Raw genomic sequence first — 20,480 nt, 5'->3', positions numbered from 1 at the left:
AGATTTTTAATGAATCGAAAGAAACAAATGGACATTCATTTCTCATTAATACTCATCCAAACAATACAGAGGAAAAAAAAACCACATAGTTTAGAAATGTTGGCACACACTAGAAAGAAACAAGAAAACACACATAAGAAAGCACACTTGGGGATTGCACAGTTAGGTATTTGGTGACATACCAGCAACAGATACTGCTACATATTTCATCACGATACAATTGTTTTTTGAAAACAAAACCTTCCCCCATCTTACGTTAATTTAAAAAGTTGTCACATTAATTTTCTCCACTGGTTTGAAGAGGAATTGACCTCTAAAACAGAGTCTTGCTCTGATATTTCTTACATATATTTTTGGTAAAATACAGTTGATTTTTAAGAAATAGACAAATAGATTCTCTCTTCGTCACTAAGAAAATTATTTACAAATTTAATTCAACTAATAATTTACATTAAATTAATAAATATTAAAAATACTATTTTCCAGTATAAAGATTGTCACTGTTAGAAGAAGACCAAGCATCATGTTAGGAAGTTTCAATACCAAGCCTGGCTTTGCCTCTCAAGTTGGGATTTTAATTGTTGAAAATATGCCATAGCAAAAAATCTTTGTGGAAACGTTTTCTCCCAGACTGTCTTTCTGTTGTTAATTCCAGGAAAGCCACCTGAGATGCTATCAGGCAATTTAAAAAAACAAAACCAAAAAAGTCTCTGAACTGCACTAAGAGTTTTCTAAAGACATTAGATTTCATGTCAGAATCAGACTTGTTTTAAAACCCTCACATACCGTGCTGTACAATATACATCATCAGGGATTTCTGCAGAAAAAAATATGTATCTGAGAAAGGATGATATAGGCTTATCCATTTATCCATCCTTTTCTTTTAAGAAGAGGCACTGGAAGCATCTGGAAGACATTCACATCTACATTGTGACAAAGGCACTGACTGCAGTACTTCACAAACCACACAACACGAGGTTAAGGTGCTGTGCATTGCAGAGGACAGCTGAACGCACTGATCTCAGAAGACCGTACTCCTCCTGTCTGAGTTCGCTATTCATCACAAAATATCAACAAATACAGGGAAAGAATACAAAATAAAAACACTTAAAAAGAGTTTCTGAACATTAAAAATATACGTTAAGATAAATTTGTTCTATCTACATAAAGTACTGAATTACACGCAACAATAACAGAAGAATATCCAACGAAAACAACTTTGCAGAACAGAAATCAAGTATGTCACAGATCACATTCGTGCTAAGGCTTTAAATTCTTTCTTCATTACCTAATAAGAAAGAAAACAACAAAAATGTCAGTAAGCAGAAATGAAACTGATAAACATTTTCTACTTTTCCACAAAATGAATAAAGAATTCATAATGACACCCCATTGTTAGTCACAGCTAATAAACAGTGTGCTGCCTCTCTCACAATGCCTTGTTATCCCCTTTAGCTTCAGATACATCCTCATGCATCCAAACTGGAGATTACCATGTAGAGACTCTATGGATCTATACAATAGAATCACAGAATGGCCAGGGTTAGAAGGGACCTCAAGGATCATGAATCTCCAACCCCCCTTGCACAGGCAGGGCCACCAACCTCCCCATTCAGTACTAGACCAGGCCGCCCAGGGCCCCAACCAATCTGGCCTTGAACACCTCCAGGGACGGGGCATCCACAACCTCTCTGGGCAACCTGTTCCAGCACCTCACCACTCTTTTGGTAAAGGACTTACCCCTGACATCCAACCTAAATCTTCCCCCCCTCAACTTAAAACCATTTCCCCTTGACCTGCTATTATCTACCCTTTCAAAGAGTTGACCCCTCTCCACCCCCATTTGTAGGCTCCCTTTAGGTACAGAAAGGCTACAGCTACAGCTTTCTCTTCTCCAGGCTGAAATACATCAACAAGTAAAAGGTAGAAAATAAATTAAAAGAAAATGGCTTGCTTGAAGTATTACAAGTTAAGTAACAAAGGCTCTCAAGCCCTGAAATAAAATAAATCCCTTAAATAAGTCCCTTCTCAAGCTAAAACATATTGTTATCCTAGCTGCGAGAAGGGTGCAGCTTTTCCAAGGGTGGCTTCCCTTAATCCAAACACTGTTGACTCTCCCAGTCAGAACAGAGCATCTGTTATAACTCTTTATCAGATGTGGAAGAAGAGATAGAGATGGTTGGTGCCTAAACAAAGAGGCTTCCTCTTTCCAAGGCAGACTGAGAGGCATGAAGAATTTTATCTGTTCTCAGGCACAAGCAACTCAAAGACAAATGGGTTGAAGGATCCTAAGTCTAAAGACTGAATAACCATCACATCCAAATTGATGCAATACTGGGAATGCCTGACTTGGACCACGGTGCCTCAGGAAGATTTCTGTTGAGTTCTGACAACTCCAAAATCCTCTCTTACAGGAAGAGATCAGAGAGCTGGACCCGTTAGCGTACAACTGGCACAGGCAGAAATCTCCCTTTATGTCCAATTACAGATGCTCAAGCACACTGGTTAAAAATTGAGACTTTTCTCTAGTCTCACTAGAATCTCTCCTGTTAATGTTTCATACTTTAATTGCTCTTAAGGGTGGAACGTCTACCAAGTATCACCGTGTCTTCCTGCCTGCAGGGGTGAAAGAGGAAGTAGAACACTTAAGAAAAGCACCCCTTCACAGCCCCCCACCCTTAAGTCAGTTCTCAAGAAAAACTACTGACAGATTAATGCTAACTGCTTGGAAAGGGCCGTGTGGGTGACTCATTGTCTTCAAGTTCAAGCTTTTTCCTGCTGAAACCACCAATTATGCCAAATCTAACAATGGTTTTGCAATATGGATAAGTGCCTCCCAGACTGAAATGACAAAGTCTTACTTTGGTTTTTGTCTTTGCACAGACAACAAAACAGTGAAGAGTAATGCTAAAGCAGCATGATATCCAGAATGCACATACACTGCATACCAGTGATAGAACATGCTATAAGACAAAAATTACCTTCAGTAATTCGGTTTTGTCATAATCGTCTCGATGTTGATAAATACACTGACAAATTTTAGCATATAATTTTTCAAAATAGAATATATCAGCCTCCTTTGTTAGATCAGTGACCATATCCAGCAGTTGCTGAGGAAAAAAAAAAATGGGAAAAATACAAGTTCAGAATAGCAAAAGATCCTTGGCTCTTTTGTTTTTGGAAGTTTAGCAGTAACATTAATAAGTAACAGTACTAGCAGGTTGTCAGTGGGCTGCTTTAAGGTAAAAGGGCTGGTTGAATTTTAACACTGAGGTGGAGAAACTGCCTCCTAAGACAATGCTTACCAGAAGTAAAAACAGCAACCTACAGAAATCTACAGCAGCTGTAGGTGTGGAAACACATCAATCACAGTCCATGGTAGGTTGATTTGTGCTGTATATCCCTGCCGTTAACTGTGTAAATTGGCACTGGTTAACAACTGCCTCAATTGATAACTGTACATAAAGCAAAAATATGTCCTATTTCACAATTTAAACAAAGTCGAACTTAGACATACTTTGAGCTCACAGTAATCCACCATCACTACAATAGCTGACTCTGTCATAATGTCCATCACTTTTTCAGCACTCGTGTGCGTCTGTTCGGTCTGAGAACATCTTGCACGAGTCACGGGAATTACACAAGGATCTGGAATGACACAAATTTCCTCTGTCACGTTTTCTGTTGATCTGGAATACAATGTCCATGAAGCATCCTGTACTGGGATGCAATCTCCCTCTACAAATACAGACACAGCACTGTTACAACTCCTTCACTGAGCAATGCTTGGCTTCTATTTTCTTTCCAGCTAAAGTCAGTCCTCTGCCAAAATGAGAAATTCAGAGCAAAAAGAGCACTAGAGAATACAGAAGGATAAAAGAGGGAAAAGAAACAGTCAGGTTGCCATTACAACACCTCATGCTACTCCAAAAAGAATTCAAGTTAGGAAATATCTTACATTGCAAACATGAGGATGCAAGTCTTCTACCCCACATGCTACTCTGGATCCACACAGCTTCAAGTGCATTTTTTTAATCTTACACTGCTCATTATTGGAAAGTTCCTCGTACAACAAAAGAATGTCAACAAATGCTGTTTTTCAGTTAGGTAACATTAGAAAGACAGATCTGAGGAAAAAAAGAGCAGCTACACAAAAACTTGAGCTTGGCTTACATAATTACATGGGCAACATTGCTATTGAAGAAACTGCTGATTCTCTGGAGATGTAACACAAATAACAGAATGAATTCAAAGGCTAATAATAAATAATACAATCCTCCTTAGATGGAATGTGGAACTAAATGTTCTGTTGGACATTTCACTTACCATTTGCCTCTTGCTTTTCAGAGGAGTCTGGTTTTTGGCAAACACTGCTTTCCCTTCTCAGGTCTGAGTGTCCAGGCAGCCCGACACTCTCCTTTTCACCAGCAGATGTATCCATATCAAAAAGCCCCCCCCCCCTCTCCTTTTCTGATCCAGCTTTATTTTCATTGCTGTTTGTCTGCCGTTCCTGAAGAACAGTTTCACCTTCTTCCCAAGTAGAAGCCTGTGAGCGTTCAAATTCAGTCTGATCCATGTTAGAAATATAGCTTGCCAGAAAATCTTCTCTGTCACTCTCATTTGGGTCATCTTTGGGAATTGTATTCTCTTTATTGAATTGAAAAGATCTTCTTCTCTTTGCAATGGAAAAAGAGGAATCGGTTCTTTTGCGTTTTCTTTTTGACACCTCTACAAAGAAACAGTAGAAAAAGCAAACCAAAAGATTACGAAAATAATTCTTTCAAAATCCATCATCTTCATTTTACTTGACTTACAAGGAAACCAATCAAAGGAATTGAAGCACACACTCCCTACGTTCAGAAAACAGTTCAATCTTTAATAGTGAACCAACCCCGTTAAGTTTAAAAGTCAACTGCTTAATTTCATTCGCAAAATCATCATCTTCAAGATGTTACAGGCAGACAATTCTTCCCTTCAACAGGAATTATTTCTAAAAAGCAAGGTAAGACACTTTATCTTACGACATGAACAACACAGACAAACAGCCACACAGCCTTTAAAGTTGCTATCACACTCCAGTCTTTGAAAGCTAAATACGTATTAAGAGGAGTTTAATTAAAGAGACAACTGTAAGGCAACATTCAAAGGAGAAAAAAACCAGCCTGTAAAGACTTACACGCCATATGCTTTCTGGTTCTGTTAACCTTGTTACAAACAAACTTTGTGGTTTTGCCCAACAGAAAAGCCCACCGTGCTTCGTATTTACCTAAGATTGCACAAAATGTGAGTGAACTCGGTGGCAAGATTCCCACTCGCTCCTGAGACCAGGAATCTTTACAACACGTCACGTGTTCCGATGGAAAGAAGCCAAAGTCTCTTCATGCCCTACTCAAAGGAGCAGGAAGAAATAATGACTGTTCCCTTTCCATCTCTATTTTTATAGCTCCTCACTTTTTCTTCACTTTCACCCTTCAGTTGGAAATAACAGTAAAGGGGTAGCAAGTATTTTAGCATTCTGGGGACAGAAGGGAGGAGAGAAGGAAGATGCTCTTTTGCATCATTGAAAACTAGCTGAGTATTCAGAAACCATGATACCAAGAATTAGCAATTTGGGAGCCACTCAACGTCAGTTAAGTCATCAAGACCAGTGTTTTGTACTGGTAGGCCAACTTTTTATTTGAACTTTAATTCATAACCGTACTGATGGATGACCTCTGGATTTATCTCACTTTTTGAAGTAAATTCAAAAACATGAAGCCACGGGCGTGACAGGTCTCTCTGATGCCTGACTCTTTATGTCACAATAACACAGGAGATAGTATCAGTGACATTGGCAAGTTCACCCAGAAAGTCTGAATAAATTGCAACTTGCCATTGGAGACAGGTGTACTGGCATCTACAGGTGTCACTGTCATCTTTGTTTTGTCACTGCCCTCGGCATCTGTTTTCTTACATCCAGGAGCAGAGTTTTCCTTTGGCATCACTGTGTAGAAATCTGGAGCATATGTTGAAGAGCTGCAACCTTGCGACAAAGAACAGAAAGCAAAGAAGTCTGTCTTGCATTTTCAGTTACAAATACAGAGACGAGACTTAAAATCCTGACCCTTAAAACACATACCTCTTTTCTTACGAGATTCTTTAATTTCTTCACAACGTTGTTCTAAATCTTCATCTATCTCTTCCTTCACAATGGAATATGCAGTGTCTTTCAAACTACAAGCTCGGTGCCTAATGAGACGATCTGAAATTTTACAGGCAGAACTTAGTCAGGCAGTGAAACTCTTGATCACAGAGAAAAAAGTTGCTCTGCATTGGTAGTTTCTGGAAAAGGATATCTCAGGGAATACTTTTATTTACATGAACACTTACATTCCACATCCAAGTAGTTAAGTGCCACAAAATCTACAATCTGACAAGCAATGCTGTCCATGGATGTTAAGAAGGATCTGATGCAGTCTATTGCCTACGCACACCATTGATCCATCTATGCATTTTACAAGGATCACAAGTGCTAACTCACCTGCAGGGTCTTTATCTGGGTTATATTCTAAGGCATTACTACAGATGAGATCAATATCTTCCAGGAAATCTCCTGCAGTTAGGTACTGGTGCGAATCAATCTTAGATAAAACCGTGGAAAGATCCATTGGATGTTTAATAACTGTGTCATAGTCAGGCACCTACAGATGGAGCAGAAACGTTCAGAGGGTTTATTGGACTCGCACATCATCTACCAAAATTCTTCATTTTAAAAACTTCAACTAAATGACTTCTGAAAAGCCCTGAATATTTGTGACATCAGGAGATACTGAAATTAACTAGCAAACTGTTGGGAATTGGAAGGGCTCTTTATAACTTGTTGGAAATGGAATAAAGAAAAAGAAACAGGGAGGTCAGAAGCACACAGATAGTACAAAACAGATTCATTTCACTTTGTCTCAGAAAAATCACAACAAAGAAATCTGGGGAAGTCACCCAACATTCTCTTTGTTGTTGGCAGTGAGAAAAAGGCTGCATGAATTGCACCTGAATGAATGTCAATGCTGGCATCTACTTCAGAATGAGATGACTGGACTCAGAGGTGCAGACTGTTTTACTCAGACTGTAAGAGGAGCCTAATGACTAGTGGAGATAAGGACAATATATTTGTTTAGATTATTCACACCTCAGGAACGGAGGGGAAAAGTCAGCAGATCCCTAAGGGAACAGGACTTTGCTGGTACACAGCTATATGAAAACTACAGGTGACTTGTAATGATACACCCCTGATTTAGACTTATTCAGTCACTAAAGGAGATAAGGGGACCTAAGAAGTACATGGGAGAAAGAAGAAACCACACAACACTTATGGATGATCTCATACTGAGTATTCCCAGATGAAACAGAGAACAGAATCTCAAAACTATTTTACAAACTGCTGCTTCTACTCCTGTTCCCACAGAAACAATGGGCAGTCCTCTATGTTTCCCAGTGCTATGGTGTGTCTTATCAAAAATCTTTTGAAAAGCAAACTGTGTTGGCTTTTGATCTGATGTTTTAGAACAAAAATAAAGCTTCGACTGAATATTCAAACAACAGACAGCTGAGAGCCTAAAGAAATCAGCAAAAGTCAAAGCTCTTCTTGCTTCTTGCATTATCACTAAGAGTACAGTCCTAAAAACAAGGAGAAACCTTCCTATACAGAGCTCATGAACACTGAGACATTATACGCACACACAGATGAAATGGCATTATAGATCAACATCACTTTACCTCCTCTGGGTCAACAGGCTTTGTGAAGGCCTTGAAACGTCTGTCGACAGCAAGTCTGTGAGTAACATCCCTCAAGAAAATTCGAAGTTCACGCAAGGTATTTTTCTCCTGCTCCTCCAGACACTTCATTTCTTCCTCTGTCAGAGGTCGAGGTTCAGGTGGTGGTGCTACAGGCAATACTTCCAATGCCTGCCCAGCTTCAATTAATCAGAAAATTTTAGCCAGTGTCAGGTACTCAAATACAAGCACATGCAATAAGTACTGATAGAAAACTGCCACCCAAGCAAATACTGAACAGCTAGTAACTTGCAGTTAGGAAAGTTTCAGATGTAGAATATCCTCACCTGCTTTCCTTCTCGAAGCGGGAGGTTTAGCAGCTTGATTCAAGATCAAGTCCTCAAAAAAATGTTTTCTTTCATCCTCACTGGGAGATTGGATATTGAAAACTTCTCCAAAATCACTGTTAAACAATGTTTGTACCTAAAGCACGAAGAGAAAACTGTAGGATAAACTGGTAACGTTGTGACATCCACAACATCTAAGACCACTCACTTTGTACCCACTTCCCTTGCTGCCCTTTAATTTTAACCTGCATAGTAGCTAGAGAAGGAAGAGAAAGGATTCAGTTCAGTAGACCAGAGAGAGCTTTCTAATAAGTTTTTATTCCTGTATTTAAATAAAGTCTCAATTTGCACGCTTCTAAGGTGCAGTCTATTTTTCTATCTTTACTATCAAGAGGTAGGGAAAGAATTTCAATATTATCTTAGGAGGAATTTATTTACCAGTATAAAAACTTCTGTGGAAACTTAAGCACTCCCAAAGCATTTCGTAACAAACACATCTAGGCAATACCGTCTTCCCCTTTAAGCACTGAGACAAAGTAATCAGAGTGAAAACAGCACATTTCCATTCTGAACACTTTAATGCAGACTCTTAAAAGTCTGCAAAGGATTTATCAATAAGCACATGTACGCTTATTGAAGTTCAGTTAGAAATACAATAAAAGTTGGATTTCAAAGTTACTTAGAAAGAAGTTGGAACTCAGCTTCCGATTTGAATCTTTAGCCTTTACAAAGAAAGGGATGGATTTTTTTTCCTAGAAGTGTTGCAATCTTAACTTACTCTAAATTACATTTAATTACTAGCATTTTATCCACCCTACTATGCAATGGCAGTACATCACAAGAAATGTTCTCACTAAAAATATATTTTTGCTACCTCCATTGTAAGGACTGCACAATCTGGACAAAGTAGATACCCAACTGCCTTGCAGTCACTCAAATTATTGCCTGAAGTAAATTTACCTTACCTGCTTGTGAGAAGGAGGGGAAATATTGGGTCAAAGTTGGTCATTTGACTCAAAAAACACTTGAGGCAAATGCTTTCAGCATTTTTATTCTAAGCAAATTTGAAGGGATTTGTTAGGGAGCCTAAATCATGACAGTATGCATTTTCAGAAAGCACAGTATTCCAATGCCTCAAGTGTTCCTCAAACAACAAGAAACTGAATGAAGAGTTAAGAGAAGCATTGACAGAAATACCTCATCCGGGAGAGCTGTGTGACAGACATCTGATGTTGCAAGCAGCAAGACTGGAGCAAATGTTGGAATGTTCCGAATTAGTGATAGAAAGGTAGCTTTCAGCGTAGCTCCAACACTGTCCCACCACAAATGGATGTGTGGGATATAAATTATGCTTGGTGCTGTCCTCTGAGCTTCTCGGATCAACTAGCAAAACAAAAGGTTGGATGAGACAACTCGACCATGTAGAATAGGCTGCTAATCAGTAAGTCTACGTATCCATCAAACTATCCTAGGAAACGCATGTACACAAAGCCAAAACATCAAAACAAACTAACTAAAGAACCACTAAGAGGGCAAAATTGCTACTTTTGCTCCAATATAGATCATTATAGATCATTGCTACACAGACAGAATCAGACCTGAATCTGCCTTTATTCAAAACTTCTTAGGTATGAGAGAACTCCAAAAGAGCCTTGCAACTCAAGCAGTGTGGTGGCGTGCCAGAAGAACCAAGCCTAACCCCTCAGCAAGCTGTTTTAGTCTAGCTAAATTCCTACATGATTGTGGCTGCACCACTTTCAATTCAGAATAGACAAGTATCCAAGTCAGTCTGCAGCACAGTCTGAAGAAACAAAGGCTTAGGTGAAAAGATGAGGGCTGCACTGCAAAAGAATCCTAGTTTTAATTCATATTTTCTGGTACATTTTTGTGAGGTCTTCAGCCTGAACAAATAGTTCTGTAACTCAGTTTCTCCTCAGCAAAGGATTCATCAGATCAGACAACAAGCTCAGGAAGTCCAACAAGCCACTGCCCACGTATGGCACATCACACAAGAGGACATGCATCTACCACATGGCAAGCATCCTTACACGACACATTTCTCTGTGCACTCTTTCATGCTATCAGCATTCAGGTTGCACCAGCTGCAAGATGGGAAGCGTATATCCAGGCAGTGACTTGACACCATGGTTCTATGGCCACAGACACAGCCATCACACAACAAAAAAGGAAACGTGTGACAAAGGAGTAACCAGTCACATATCATGCCTGTCCTTACTTGTACTGCTCTCAAATGCTTCTAATAAAGAAGAAAAGTGACTCCCAACAACAGATTTTTTGCCTGAAAGCAAATTGGCTCTAGGATCTGTTTGTTTCTTCTAGTTAAGAAAAACCTCTCCACTGTACAAATATGTTGTGATTTTTAATGCACTTACTGCATGTACTGCAGCAGCACAAAACATATAAGATGGATGTGTAACAAACATAGAGAACTATCAACAAAAATCCCAGACACTTCCCTGAAACATTGGTTGCCTTACAAATATAACAACAACAACAAAGGATACAGAACTGCAGAACATGCAGTCTGATGCAGAGCCGTCTACTGGGAGCACAGTCTTAGAAGGTAATGAAAATTACTTTCTGAATCCTATTGAGATGAGCAGGATTTCCTGCCACAGAGAGAGGATTATTAGCAGCATCTTTCAGATTCCTGAATTGCATTCTTACTGTTAAATTTGCAGTGAAAACTACGGCCATGTACAACATTCCTACTGTGTAGGACTAGATTAAAAGAAAAAAAAGGTGATTGTTCAGACATGAACAGAACAATAATGCTACTGCCACTAGCAATGAATTTTGCTCATCTTGCAACTCAATTGACTGTTTACATTTAATTAATGAGATTGTGAGATTAAAGAGTAAAAAAAAAAAAAAAAAAAAAAAAAAAAGATACCTGTGCACATGCCTCTTCAGGTGATGACGTGTTAACAAATAAAACTGACATGTCCAGAGTATGAACTGGAAACATTTCCAGAGCATGCAAAACAGCAGGTGCCAAGTGGGATGCCTGGCCATATCCTGCCTTTCCTACTAACAGCAGATGTGGCCTGCAGGATGTAGGCTGCCAGTAAGCTTTCCTAGGAAAAGAATAATTAAAGAAAAAAAAAAAAAAAAAAAAAAAAAAAAAAAAAGAAATAGACACAAAGATGTTCAAAGTATTTCTTTTCTACATATGCATATATTTACAATACTCTTTGTATTCCAGCAAGTCAAGTTCTGTGACCAGGAAGTCTATCAAAACCCATGTTCTTACAAACTGCATACTGCCCCCTACAAAATCCTACCAATCCCTGTCATATCTGCCACTCATCTTGCTCTTTTAATTAACGGCTCCTAAATTTGTGCATGGAGGTTGTCCAGCTAAATACACACCTGACAACTGGCTAGTTACCTGAGATGAAGTAGCACAACAACTTCCAGCACACACCAATCTGGATGTCACTGTCAGCCAGACACTAACCTTCAGTAGGGCTCTCATTCAAGTTACTGAGTTTTGACTACATCTGTCAAATGTAGCTGACATGGCCATAATTACTGGAGAAGGTAGGAAGAAAGGAGCAGAGCAACGCTGTTAGAAAAGAATGGGTGTGGGCACTGAAATACATTGGCCATATCTAATGGAGCACAGAGTTGGACTCCTTGAGTTACAGCAGTATATTATATACAAACAAAATATTTCTTTATAGGGCAGAAAATTTTCTGAACAGCGCAGCAATAGGATTGTGAAAAAAAAAAGTCTGATTTGGCTGCAATAACATAATCTAACATCTGAGCTGTGGGCTTGACTTCCACATGAGAACATTAACAGAAGTTAGTGGCTGAATGGTAGCAAAAACAGTTCTGAGTTCCTGCTACGTAATTTGCTACTGGTTTAACAGTCCTGGAAAATAGATGGGCAAGAGGGCTGCACAAATCCACACAGGCTTTTAAAGCTGAGATGATAGATAGAGTTCCATGGTTTTGAGTATTCTAAATCAACATGCTCTAATAGCCTGAGGATCACTTGGCTTAGGTAAAGAAAGCTGACTTTTTCAGTTTTGAATTTGATCAGTTCTAGCAATGCATTTGATTAGAAGTTCAGTACCTTCATGCTTACTTCTTGCAAATAACTATCACCCCCTCAACACACACATTCTATTCTACTTCAACATCTACCACCCCCCATATTTGTAACAGCCAAAACTGCTTAAAAAGTAGAATTTAAATGCAATTGGAACAGACATTTACCTACTAAAGTCAAGGAATTTTTCCTGCGGTCTGCAAATCCTTGTATCTGTTACATTCTCTTCAAAGATTGAGGGGGATTCATAATTTCTGTCAAATGTATCACCTTTTAAGAAAGGATTTAAATTGCCTGAAAGACAAAAGAGGCTTGTTATTTTTTCCTAAACACTCTGTACCTCTTTCTCTTGCTCTTCAGCTTCAAAATCAGTGTCAAAACCCCTTCTTCATTTCAGGTCACGTGCTGACTGTTATTTCCTAGAGATCATCCTGCTACTGATCTATGGAGGCTGCACATCTCTGCAGTGCTGCTCCTTTAAGTTCCACAACATGTAGAAGGTATGTTTCTCAGTTGTTCATTCTTTTCCCCATAGAATAAATATAATTAGGAACAATTTGTGTAGTTCTTAAATAGCTAAAAAATCCAAGAAGGCTATTGCTTCCTGGAGCAGGTTCTCACAGCGGAAACATGGAGATTAAGGATGTGGTGGCCACAGACTCCCTGGTCTAGGACTAATAAATCACGACACTGACAAACCCATCTTCTAATCAAGGATCCTTAAAGATAACTGAAGGAGAAAATAATGGAAGGAAGGCAACAGAACGGCAGGGCAATTACCAATCCCCTACCCTTTCTGCTTCTATTTTACCAAAGCAAATGAAACTACCAGCTCTGCTGAGAGTAACACTAGTAGAATATTCTCCAGAAATCAGCATGTCACTCTAAAGGGATCTCCATTAACCAGGACTGGAACGAGCCTTACGCTTCAATACTTCTCTCTGTCTCTACAAATGCTAAATATGGTAGCAACTGTTGGAAACAGGATGCTTTAGCAGAGAATGTGTACTGCTCTCCTATGTATCGAGCCCTTCAGTACTTCCATCTCACATTTCACTTTAGAATCCAGAATAAATGCTATGCATTACATTCCACCAGTTACTCCCATAATAAAAGCATGCACACACAAATCATAAAATTCTATCACTGTTACATCTGAAGTGTTTGTGTACACTGACTGCACAAATCAGAAGCTTTTGCTTTGGCAAAATCTTAAAGTGGATCCTGTTGTTATACCTTGCTGCTGGTCCTTCCTCAGTGCAAGCTCTGCATGAGGAAATACCCTTTGTAGGGCTTGTAAGATTCTCGAGAGTGTATTTCCTAGAAGGGGTGCCATAATAGGTGACAGTGCTTGGCCCGGTGATGGCACAGCCCTCTGTGATGCTGGAACAGTTTTTTGCATAGCCATCATAAAATCTTCTGCTTTTATTTTAATAGAATTGACATCGAGTTGCAATTTCTCACTACTCGAGTAGATCTGAGGATAGCGTCGGCGGAGGGCACAGAGAGCAGCCTCGGCACACAAAGATTTGATATCAGCTCCGCAGTACCCTAAATAAACAAAGAATTAAGTGTTACATCAGTCTCAGGCAAAAACATGAGCCAAAGTCCAGGTTTCCAAGATGCAACATTTAAAGAATTCGCAGTCTGAAAAACAAGTGGGTTAACAGAGAATTTAAGCTATTACTGCACAGTAGGGAAGTTTTGTTCTGTGACTGACTGCCTGGTATCCAAGGCATATGAAACAGTTTCCTAATCACAACTTTGTTCTGGGGCAAGATGCCTCAAACCCATTCAATGTTCTGAGACAACAGTGACAACAACAACAAAAGGGATGCAGATGAAAGCAGCTAATTTTGACTGCTGCGAAGGCACGCCAGCTGCCCAATGGACTGGTTCTGCAGCACAGCACAGCAGCTTGGGTACCGCTGGGTACAAGATAAGACTCCTTGGAACTCAGTCACAGTCACTAACACGTTTTGTTTTCAGTCTTACCAACACATTCCGTAGCAAGCTCATCTATAAAGGTGTCCAGCAGCTTAGGAGTCCAGTCACGGGTGTGAATCTTGAAAATTTCTTTTCTAGCCTGGAAACAAAAAATTGTTGCATTTCATTTTGTCCTATGTTTTTCTAAAAACAGCAACAACAAAAGAAACAACACTCCCTCAAAAGCTTCATAATACTACAAACAGTTTGCTTATCTGCTAAACGTTTGGTGCAGTTGACATGATAGACGGAAAGGATGCCATCCACAGGGACCTGGACAGGCTTAAAAGGTGGGCCCATGCCAACCTCATGAAGTTCAACAGGGCCAAGCACAGGGCCCTGCACCTGGGTTGGGGCAGTCCCAAGTACAAATACAGGCTGGGTGGAGAATTGCTTGAGAGCAGAGAAGGATTTGGGAGTGTTCGTTGACGAAAGACTCAACGTGAGCTCACAATGCACACTTGCAGCCCAGAAGGCCATTTGTATACTGGCATGCATTGAAAGAAGTGCAACCAGCAGGTTGAGAGGGGTGACTCTGCCCCTCTGCTCTGCTTTTCTAAGACCCCACCTGGTGTCTTGTGTCCAGTTCTGGGGCACCAACGCAAGAAGGACATTGAGCTGCTGGAGCAAGTCCAGAGGGCCACAAAGACAATCAGAGGGCTAAAGCATCTCCTCTATGAGGACAGGCTGGGAGAATGAGGCTTTTCAGCATAGAGAAGTCTCCAGGGAGATCTTATAGTACCTGAAGAAGGTCTACAGAAAAGCTGGGGAGGGACTTTTTATAGGGAGGAGTGACATGACAAGGGGAAATGGGTTTAATCTGGTACAGCATAGATTTAGACTAGATAGTAGGAAGAAATTCTTCACTGTGAGGGTGGTGAGACACTGGAACAGGTTGCCCAGTGAGGTTGTGGATGCTCCCTCCCTGGAGATGTTTAATGCCAGGCTGGATGGGGTTTTGAGCAGCCTGGTTTAGAGGGAGGTGTCCCTGCCTATAGCAAGGGGATTGCAAGTAGAGGATCTTTAGATCACTCCCAACCCAAACCATTCTATAGTTAATTTAATATGTTCATTTTCAAGCTGGAAATCTAATAATTCTAAATTTATCTTTTTTTCTGAGAACCTGCAGTTAAAGAAAGGGCAATTCTAGCTTACATAAAAGTTTCCAAAATACGTGACCTAATGATCTTCAGCAAAAAAGCATAGAAAACTATCATGAAAAGCATTTTTTATTTTCCCCCTCCAAGAAATTTCTCTTAAATTTGGAAAATTTCATGGTGACAGTCCCATTAGTTCACTGCACTTGCTTTTCTGTCTGTTCATTCAAGTAAAGTAATTCCAGTACCACTCTTCAAGCTGCTGCAATTTCTATAAAGAAAATAACTATGACTCAAACTATACACCAGTTTTAACCTTGGTTAATCACTGCCACTGAACTAGAAGCTTCCCAAGCCCTTCCCCTCTGCAGTGCACTTCACATCTTCACCCAAGCCTCTGTCAATATGAAGCAGTAAGAATGTCAGCTATTATAGGTAACTCCCAATTAGAACAATCTAATGAAGTACGCCTCCATCCACTCATAACTGAATTACTGAGACCAAGAGCAGAATTTCAAGGTGAAAATGCCCAAGCAGATTAAGTAATTAAGCAAACAAAACAACTTTGGGAAAGCTCTGAATACATTCCATCACCAGTCACAATACAAGTTTTTATGCAAGCAAAAAGTAATTATTGAGGATGTACACCGCTTCCTTCACCTTCAAGATGAGAACAATAGTTTAAAGCCAATTTGCATTTTCATTCCTTCTTAAAACATGCCAGTGACAAGCAACATCCTGTTTTTCTTGACTAGTCACAGTGAAACCAAAAATAATGTAGAGTGAACTACTTGTTGAAGTTGTCATCATATATATTCAGCAGCAGATTTGCTCTGCACTGTATGGAAGTGTCTCCAGATATCAGCCTTTCATCCAATCTGCACAACTTTTTGCTATGAAATCGGACTTTGTCACATTAGCATTAAGGTTGTATTTACTTTCTGACCTCTTTATTTGGGAGGCCAAAGAAGAATTCGCGGTCAAAGCGTCCAGGTCTTCGTAACGCGGGATCGATGGCATCCAGTCGGTTGGTCGCACCAACGACAACCACCTCCCCTCTGCTGTCTAACCCATCCATGAGTGCCAGAAGCGTTGATACGATGGAGCTGATAGAAAAAATACCATTTTTATTCACCGGTTCAGTAAGTTTTGATACAATCCACATGACTTAGTGTTGTGTTCAGCTTTGGGCACCTCAATACAGAAAGGACACTGAGCTTGCTGAAACAGGTCTAAAGAAAGCCAAGTAGGCTTGTGAAGGACTTGGAGAATATGGCCTATGAGAAGCTAGTTAAAGAAACTGGGGCCATTTAGCCTGGGGAAGAGGAGGTTGAGTGGAGACCTTATGGCTCTTCTCAAATATCCGAAAGGTGATTGCAGTGAGTGGGGTTGGTCTCTTCTCACTGGTGGCAGGTGACAGGATGAGGGGAAATGGCCTCAAGTTGCACCAGGGGAGGTTTAGGTTGGATATCTTTACTGAAAGGGTTGTAAAGCGCTGGAATAGGCTCCCTAGGGAGGTGCTGAGTCTCCATCCCTGAACGTGTTTAAAAACCATTTGAATGTGGTGCTCAGGGACTTGATTTTGCAATGGGTTGTTAGTTAGGGTAGTATAATTAGGCTGTGTTTGGACTTTATGATCTCGAAGGTCTTCTCCCACCTGAGCAATTCTTTGATTCTATTACTTTCTCCAGTGAGTACTCAAAAAAGGACACGATTCTGTTGACGATGCTCATCAGTGACTCATTTTAAGACAGACAAAAATAGGTAAGGTAACACAGACCTTGTGCTAGTATTGAGCAAGTGAATTGTTTTCAACTGTTGTCTCAAATAATCTCAAGTTTAGGAGCACCGAGCTACAAGTTTTCAGGATAAATTAATGAGTAATACAAAGTGGTCATCATCGCCCCTCCCACTCCCAGCAGATTCTACGTAGACGTAGAAAACATAATACCTATGAATCTGGTCTTGCTTACTGGACCGGACAGGAGCAAGACCATCAATCTCATCAAGGAAAATAATTGAAGGCCTCATGCGATATGCCTAGAGTGAAAATCAGTAATACTGTAAGGGTAAAACAGCACTGTTTACAGAGAAAACACATGAAAGACATTATGGTTGGCATGTCACTGAAACTAGATTTTTTAGAGTAACATCAGGGATCTCTACTTATTGACTTGGAGTATCTGACATAAGTAACAGAAAGCATCAGTCTACATCAACCTACCGTGACCAGGTGACAGGAAACAAATCATTCCAGTAGTTGTTACAGCTATTTGGCAGCCATAAAGAACAATCAGAACTTAATTCAATTACAGGTTGTGGAAGCAAGCCTCCTCTATGAATTTAAATAACCCCGCTTTCAGACAGCATCTGTTTCCCTCTGATCTAAAGCCATCATCTCTTGCCTCTTGCAGCCTTCTCTGCGGCTGTTCTGGTGGGAGGAAATTTTTTTGCTTTGAAAGCTTCTCTCATTTTGATCTTTTCCCATTTCAATCTCTGATCCAAATTATGGAGGCACTGAAAAAGCAAACGCTGACATTCCTATTTCAGTGGGGAAAAAAGCCACCAACAACCCTAATGAAGTACCCAAAAGAGGATGCTCTTAATAATGTTAATCACAGAAAATCACAGTTTCAACTGGGAATGGAATATACTGCATATTTCAATCTTACCTGATCAAATAATAAACGGAGTTGCCTTTCGGATTCTCCGATCCATTTACTGAGGCAGTCTGCACCTTTCCTCATAAAAAAAGCCACTCTCCTGTTCCCCTGGCTGCACTCATTAGCAAGGGCACGTGCAACCAGGGTCTTTCCAGTTCCTGGTGGACCATAGAACAGACATCCTCTGCAATAAAAAACGATTCAGATAGGAAAAAAAAAAAAACATTGTGAAGAGAAGCTATTACAACCATCATCCCTAGAACAAACAACTCCTCTTACCTAACCAAAACATTTCATGTACAAGACAACACAAATAGCTAAAGTTGGGTTAAGGTCCTGGCAGGACCTGAAGTTTTGTGCTCCAACAAAATTTCTCGAGGCAACAAAATAAATGAATAATGCAGATACCTCTGATGTACACCTGCAGAAGAGCATGTACTGCCCCAAAAGGACCTTTCCAAAACTGCTAGCAGACAAACAGGTTATTGGAGCAAACTGGGGTCAAACAAGCAACTTCTGCCCAGAAGGAGTTAACAGATGAATCACCAGGTTGCTCTTTAGCAATACGCTCCACGCTCTCACTTTCACACAAGCATGGATTTGATATCAAGACTTGTTAGTAAAGCAGTTAATTCTCTCTTAAAAAACTTTAAGTTACAGGATTTAGCCTCATAGACCATCTTCTGCTGGAGAAAAATGAGAAAGTCTAATGCTGAATAGAAAATTTAAGAAAATAAACAGAAAAGGGTATTCTGCATTTTCAGATATACATAACCGTCAGCTAAGAAAGCACTAAATATGCTGCTGTTTGAATAAGAATTTCAGTGAATAAAGAAGTAAGGCTCTGGAAGGTTTTTTTTCCATTATTCTTCTTCTAAATAATACTTCTAAAGTTTCTGAAAGGAAATAATCTGAACTTATGTTTCCATATACCATGACTGAGTTTTGATTACTAAAAATATAAGGATAATCAATAAATCTAATAACCCAATTTCATAATTGACAAGATTAGCTACGTAAGAAACGGACAGCTTCTGACTTTATCCCAAGCACAACAAACACCACAACATTCTTGTTGTAACAAGCATTACAAGTGATGATACCTGAGGACTTCATAAAAGGTGAGAAAGAGAAGCAGACTTCCAAGAACCAAATCACAAATGACTTCCATTAGACGATCTCCTCCTCCTTACAAACTTATCAAGCCAACTTGTACATAAAACTCAAAACAAAAAACACCCCAACCCAACTTTATAACACTAAGACACTTTGGAAATACATTCTCATTTCACAGAATTTCCAACCTGCAGACAAGAAATTTTTATGCACGACAAGGCACTGCTTATGTTTGGAAGCTATATGTATGCACGCTCTGGACTCCATCCATTTAAAAGAAATTATTTTTTCTACTACTGAAACAACCCCTCACTGTTGCCAAGAAGCAAGGAAACATTGATAACTCGGTTGAATATTCTCCTGAAAACAGTAAACTTACAATGAATAGTTTCTATCAGTTACCTTGGAGGCTGAATTTTGAATCTCTCAAACACCTCCGGATACAGCAGCGGAAACAGGATCATTTCTTTTAAAGCTGAAATGTGGTCAGAAAGACCACCCACGGCATCAAATCGCACCTGAAGATCAATTCAACAGAGCACACGTCGTTAACAAAGTTAGCAATTTGGATGAAGGTGTCACCAAAAGTTATACATCAGCAACAAGGAAATGTTCTGGGCTGTTTCTGAAGTTGCTTGACAGAAAACCATCAAGCATCGCTGCAGATGGCCCATTACTGAAAGCCTTCACAAACACTGACGCAGCAAATTAAACCACTCACCGAACTATCGATGTGCATTGGATCAACATCAGCCAAGCTTTTTCCAATTTTCATTCGATCCTTGCGAACTCCCTTCAGCTCATTCTCCTCAAGGTTTACTGGAAGACACCTGATTTCAATTAAGGACAAAGAAAAAGCTGCCTTATTTAGACGTAGCTAGAATATTTGTTTTTATGACAAGTGAACACAGAAGATTTTATTAATTAACATAAGCTTCTTAAAGAGCTAATATTCATTTGAGGTCACACACTTGTTAACATCCATGAGTAAAGAACAGAAAATGGTCACTCCAGACATTCATCTGAGACAGTGGGTTTTTATGTTTTGTTTTGTTTGTTTTAAGCATGTGTGAGCATCCATGCCAGCCAAGATGGCACAAACCTGACTACAACTTTAGAACCAGTAACTCCACATATAGAAACAATGAACACATCTTCACTTTTGTGACGAAAAAACCCCAAAAATACACTAACTGCTTTCAAAGATTTTTTGATTCTACATTAAAAAAAAAAAATTACACTCCAAAGGGACACATTTCAGTGTAAATTAGCATTATGAAAGGCCTCCCACCAGTGGTCATTCCCAAGTAGTTTGCATATCAGAAAGCATACCAGTCTGAAAGACATCTGGCTGAAGACTTTTTTGTGTGTGTGTGCATTTATTAAGATAGTTGTATAAGAAATGAAACCTTTGTCACTTCCTAGGTTTATCAAATTGTTA

The 20,480-nt window shown here is 39.6% G+C and overlaps 1 protein-coding gene across 1 annotated transcript in view; it reads right to left on the bottom strand.

The window, feature by feature from the left end:
- Positions 1-1,249: 1,249 nt before the first annotated feature.
- The window catches only part of ATAD2 (ATPase family AAA domain containing 2), a gene marked incomplete at both ends in the record, with an annotated part of 33,274 nt that continues 14,043 nt past the window's right edge, over positions 1,250-20,480 (bottom strand). Inside the window, 19 exons of the mRNA XM_079533386.1 lie at positions 1,250-1,288; positions 2,982-3,110; positions 3,518-3,648; positions 4,327-4,728; positions 5,873-6,022; positions 6,119-6,241; positions 6,521-6,680; positions 7,753-7,949; positions 8,097-8,232; positions 9,294-9,479; positions 11,011-11,194; positions 12,345-12,471; positions 13,414-13,728; positions 14,173-14,263; positions 16,207-16,366; positions 17,212-17,300; positions 17,933-18,107; positions 19,442-19,557; positions 19,761-19,869. Coding sequence (XP_079389512.1) covers positions 1,250-1,288; positions 2,982-3,110; positions 3,518-3,648; positions 4,327-4,728; positions 5,873-6,022; positions 6,119-6,241; positions 6,521-6,680; positions 7,753-7,949; positions 8,097-8,232; positions 9,294-9,479; positions 11,011-11,194; positions 12,345-12,471; positions 13,414-13,728; positions 14,173-14,263; positions 16,207-16,366; positions 17,212-17,300; positions 17,933-18,107; positions 19,442-19,557; positions 19,761-19,869 — 3,019 coding nt within the window. The remainder of the gene's footprint in view (positions 1,289-2,981; positions 3,111-3,517; positions 3,649-4,326; positions 4,729-5,872; positions 6,023-6,118; positions 6,242-6,520; positions 6,681-7,752; positions 7,950-8,096; positions 8,233-9,293; positions 9,480-11,010; positions 11,195-12,344; positions 12,472-13,413; positions 13,729-14,172; positions 14,264-16,206; positions 16,367-17,211; positions 17,301-17,932; positions 18,108-19,441; positions 19,558-19,760; positions 19,870-20,480) is intronic.

Source organism: Tetrao urogallus (genome assembly GCF_951394365.1).
Source record: "Tetrao urogallus genome assembly, chromosome: 3".
In the NCBI taxonomy this organism is placed as follows: Eukaryota; Metazoa; Chordata; class Aves; order Galliformes; family Phasianidae; genus Tetrao; species Tetrao urogallus.
Note: the sequence above shows the minus strand (reverse complement) of the source record. Positions and strands in the feature narration are given on the sequence as shown.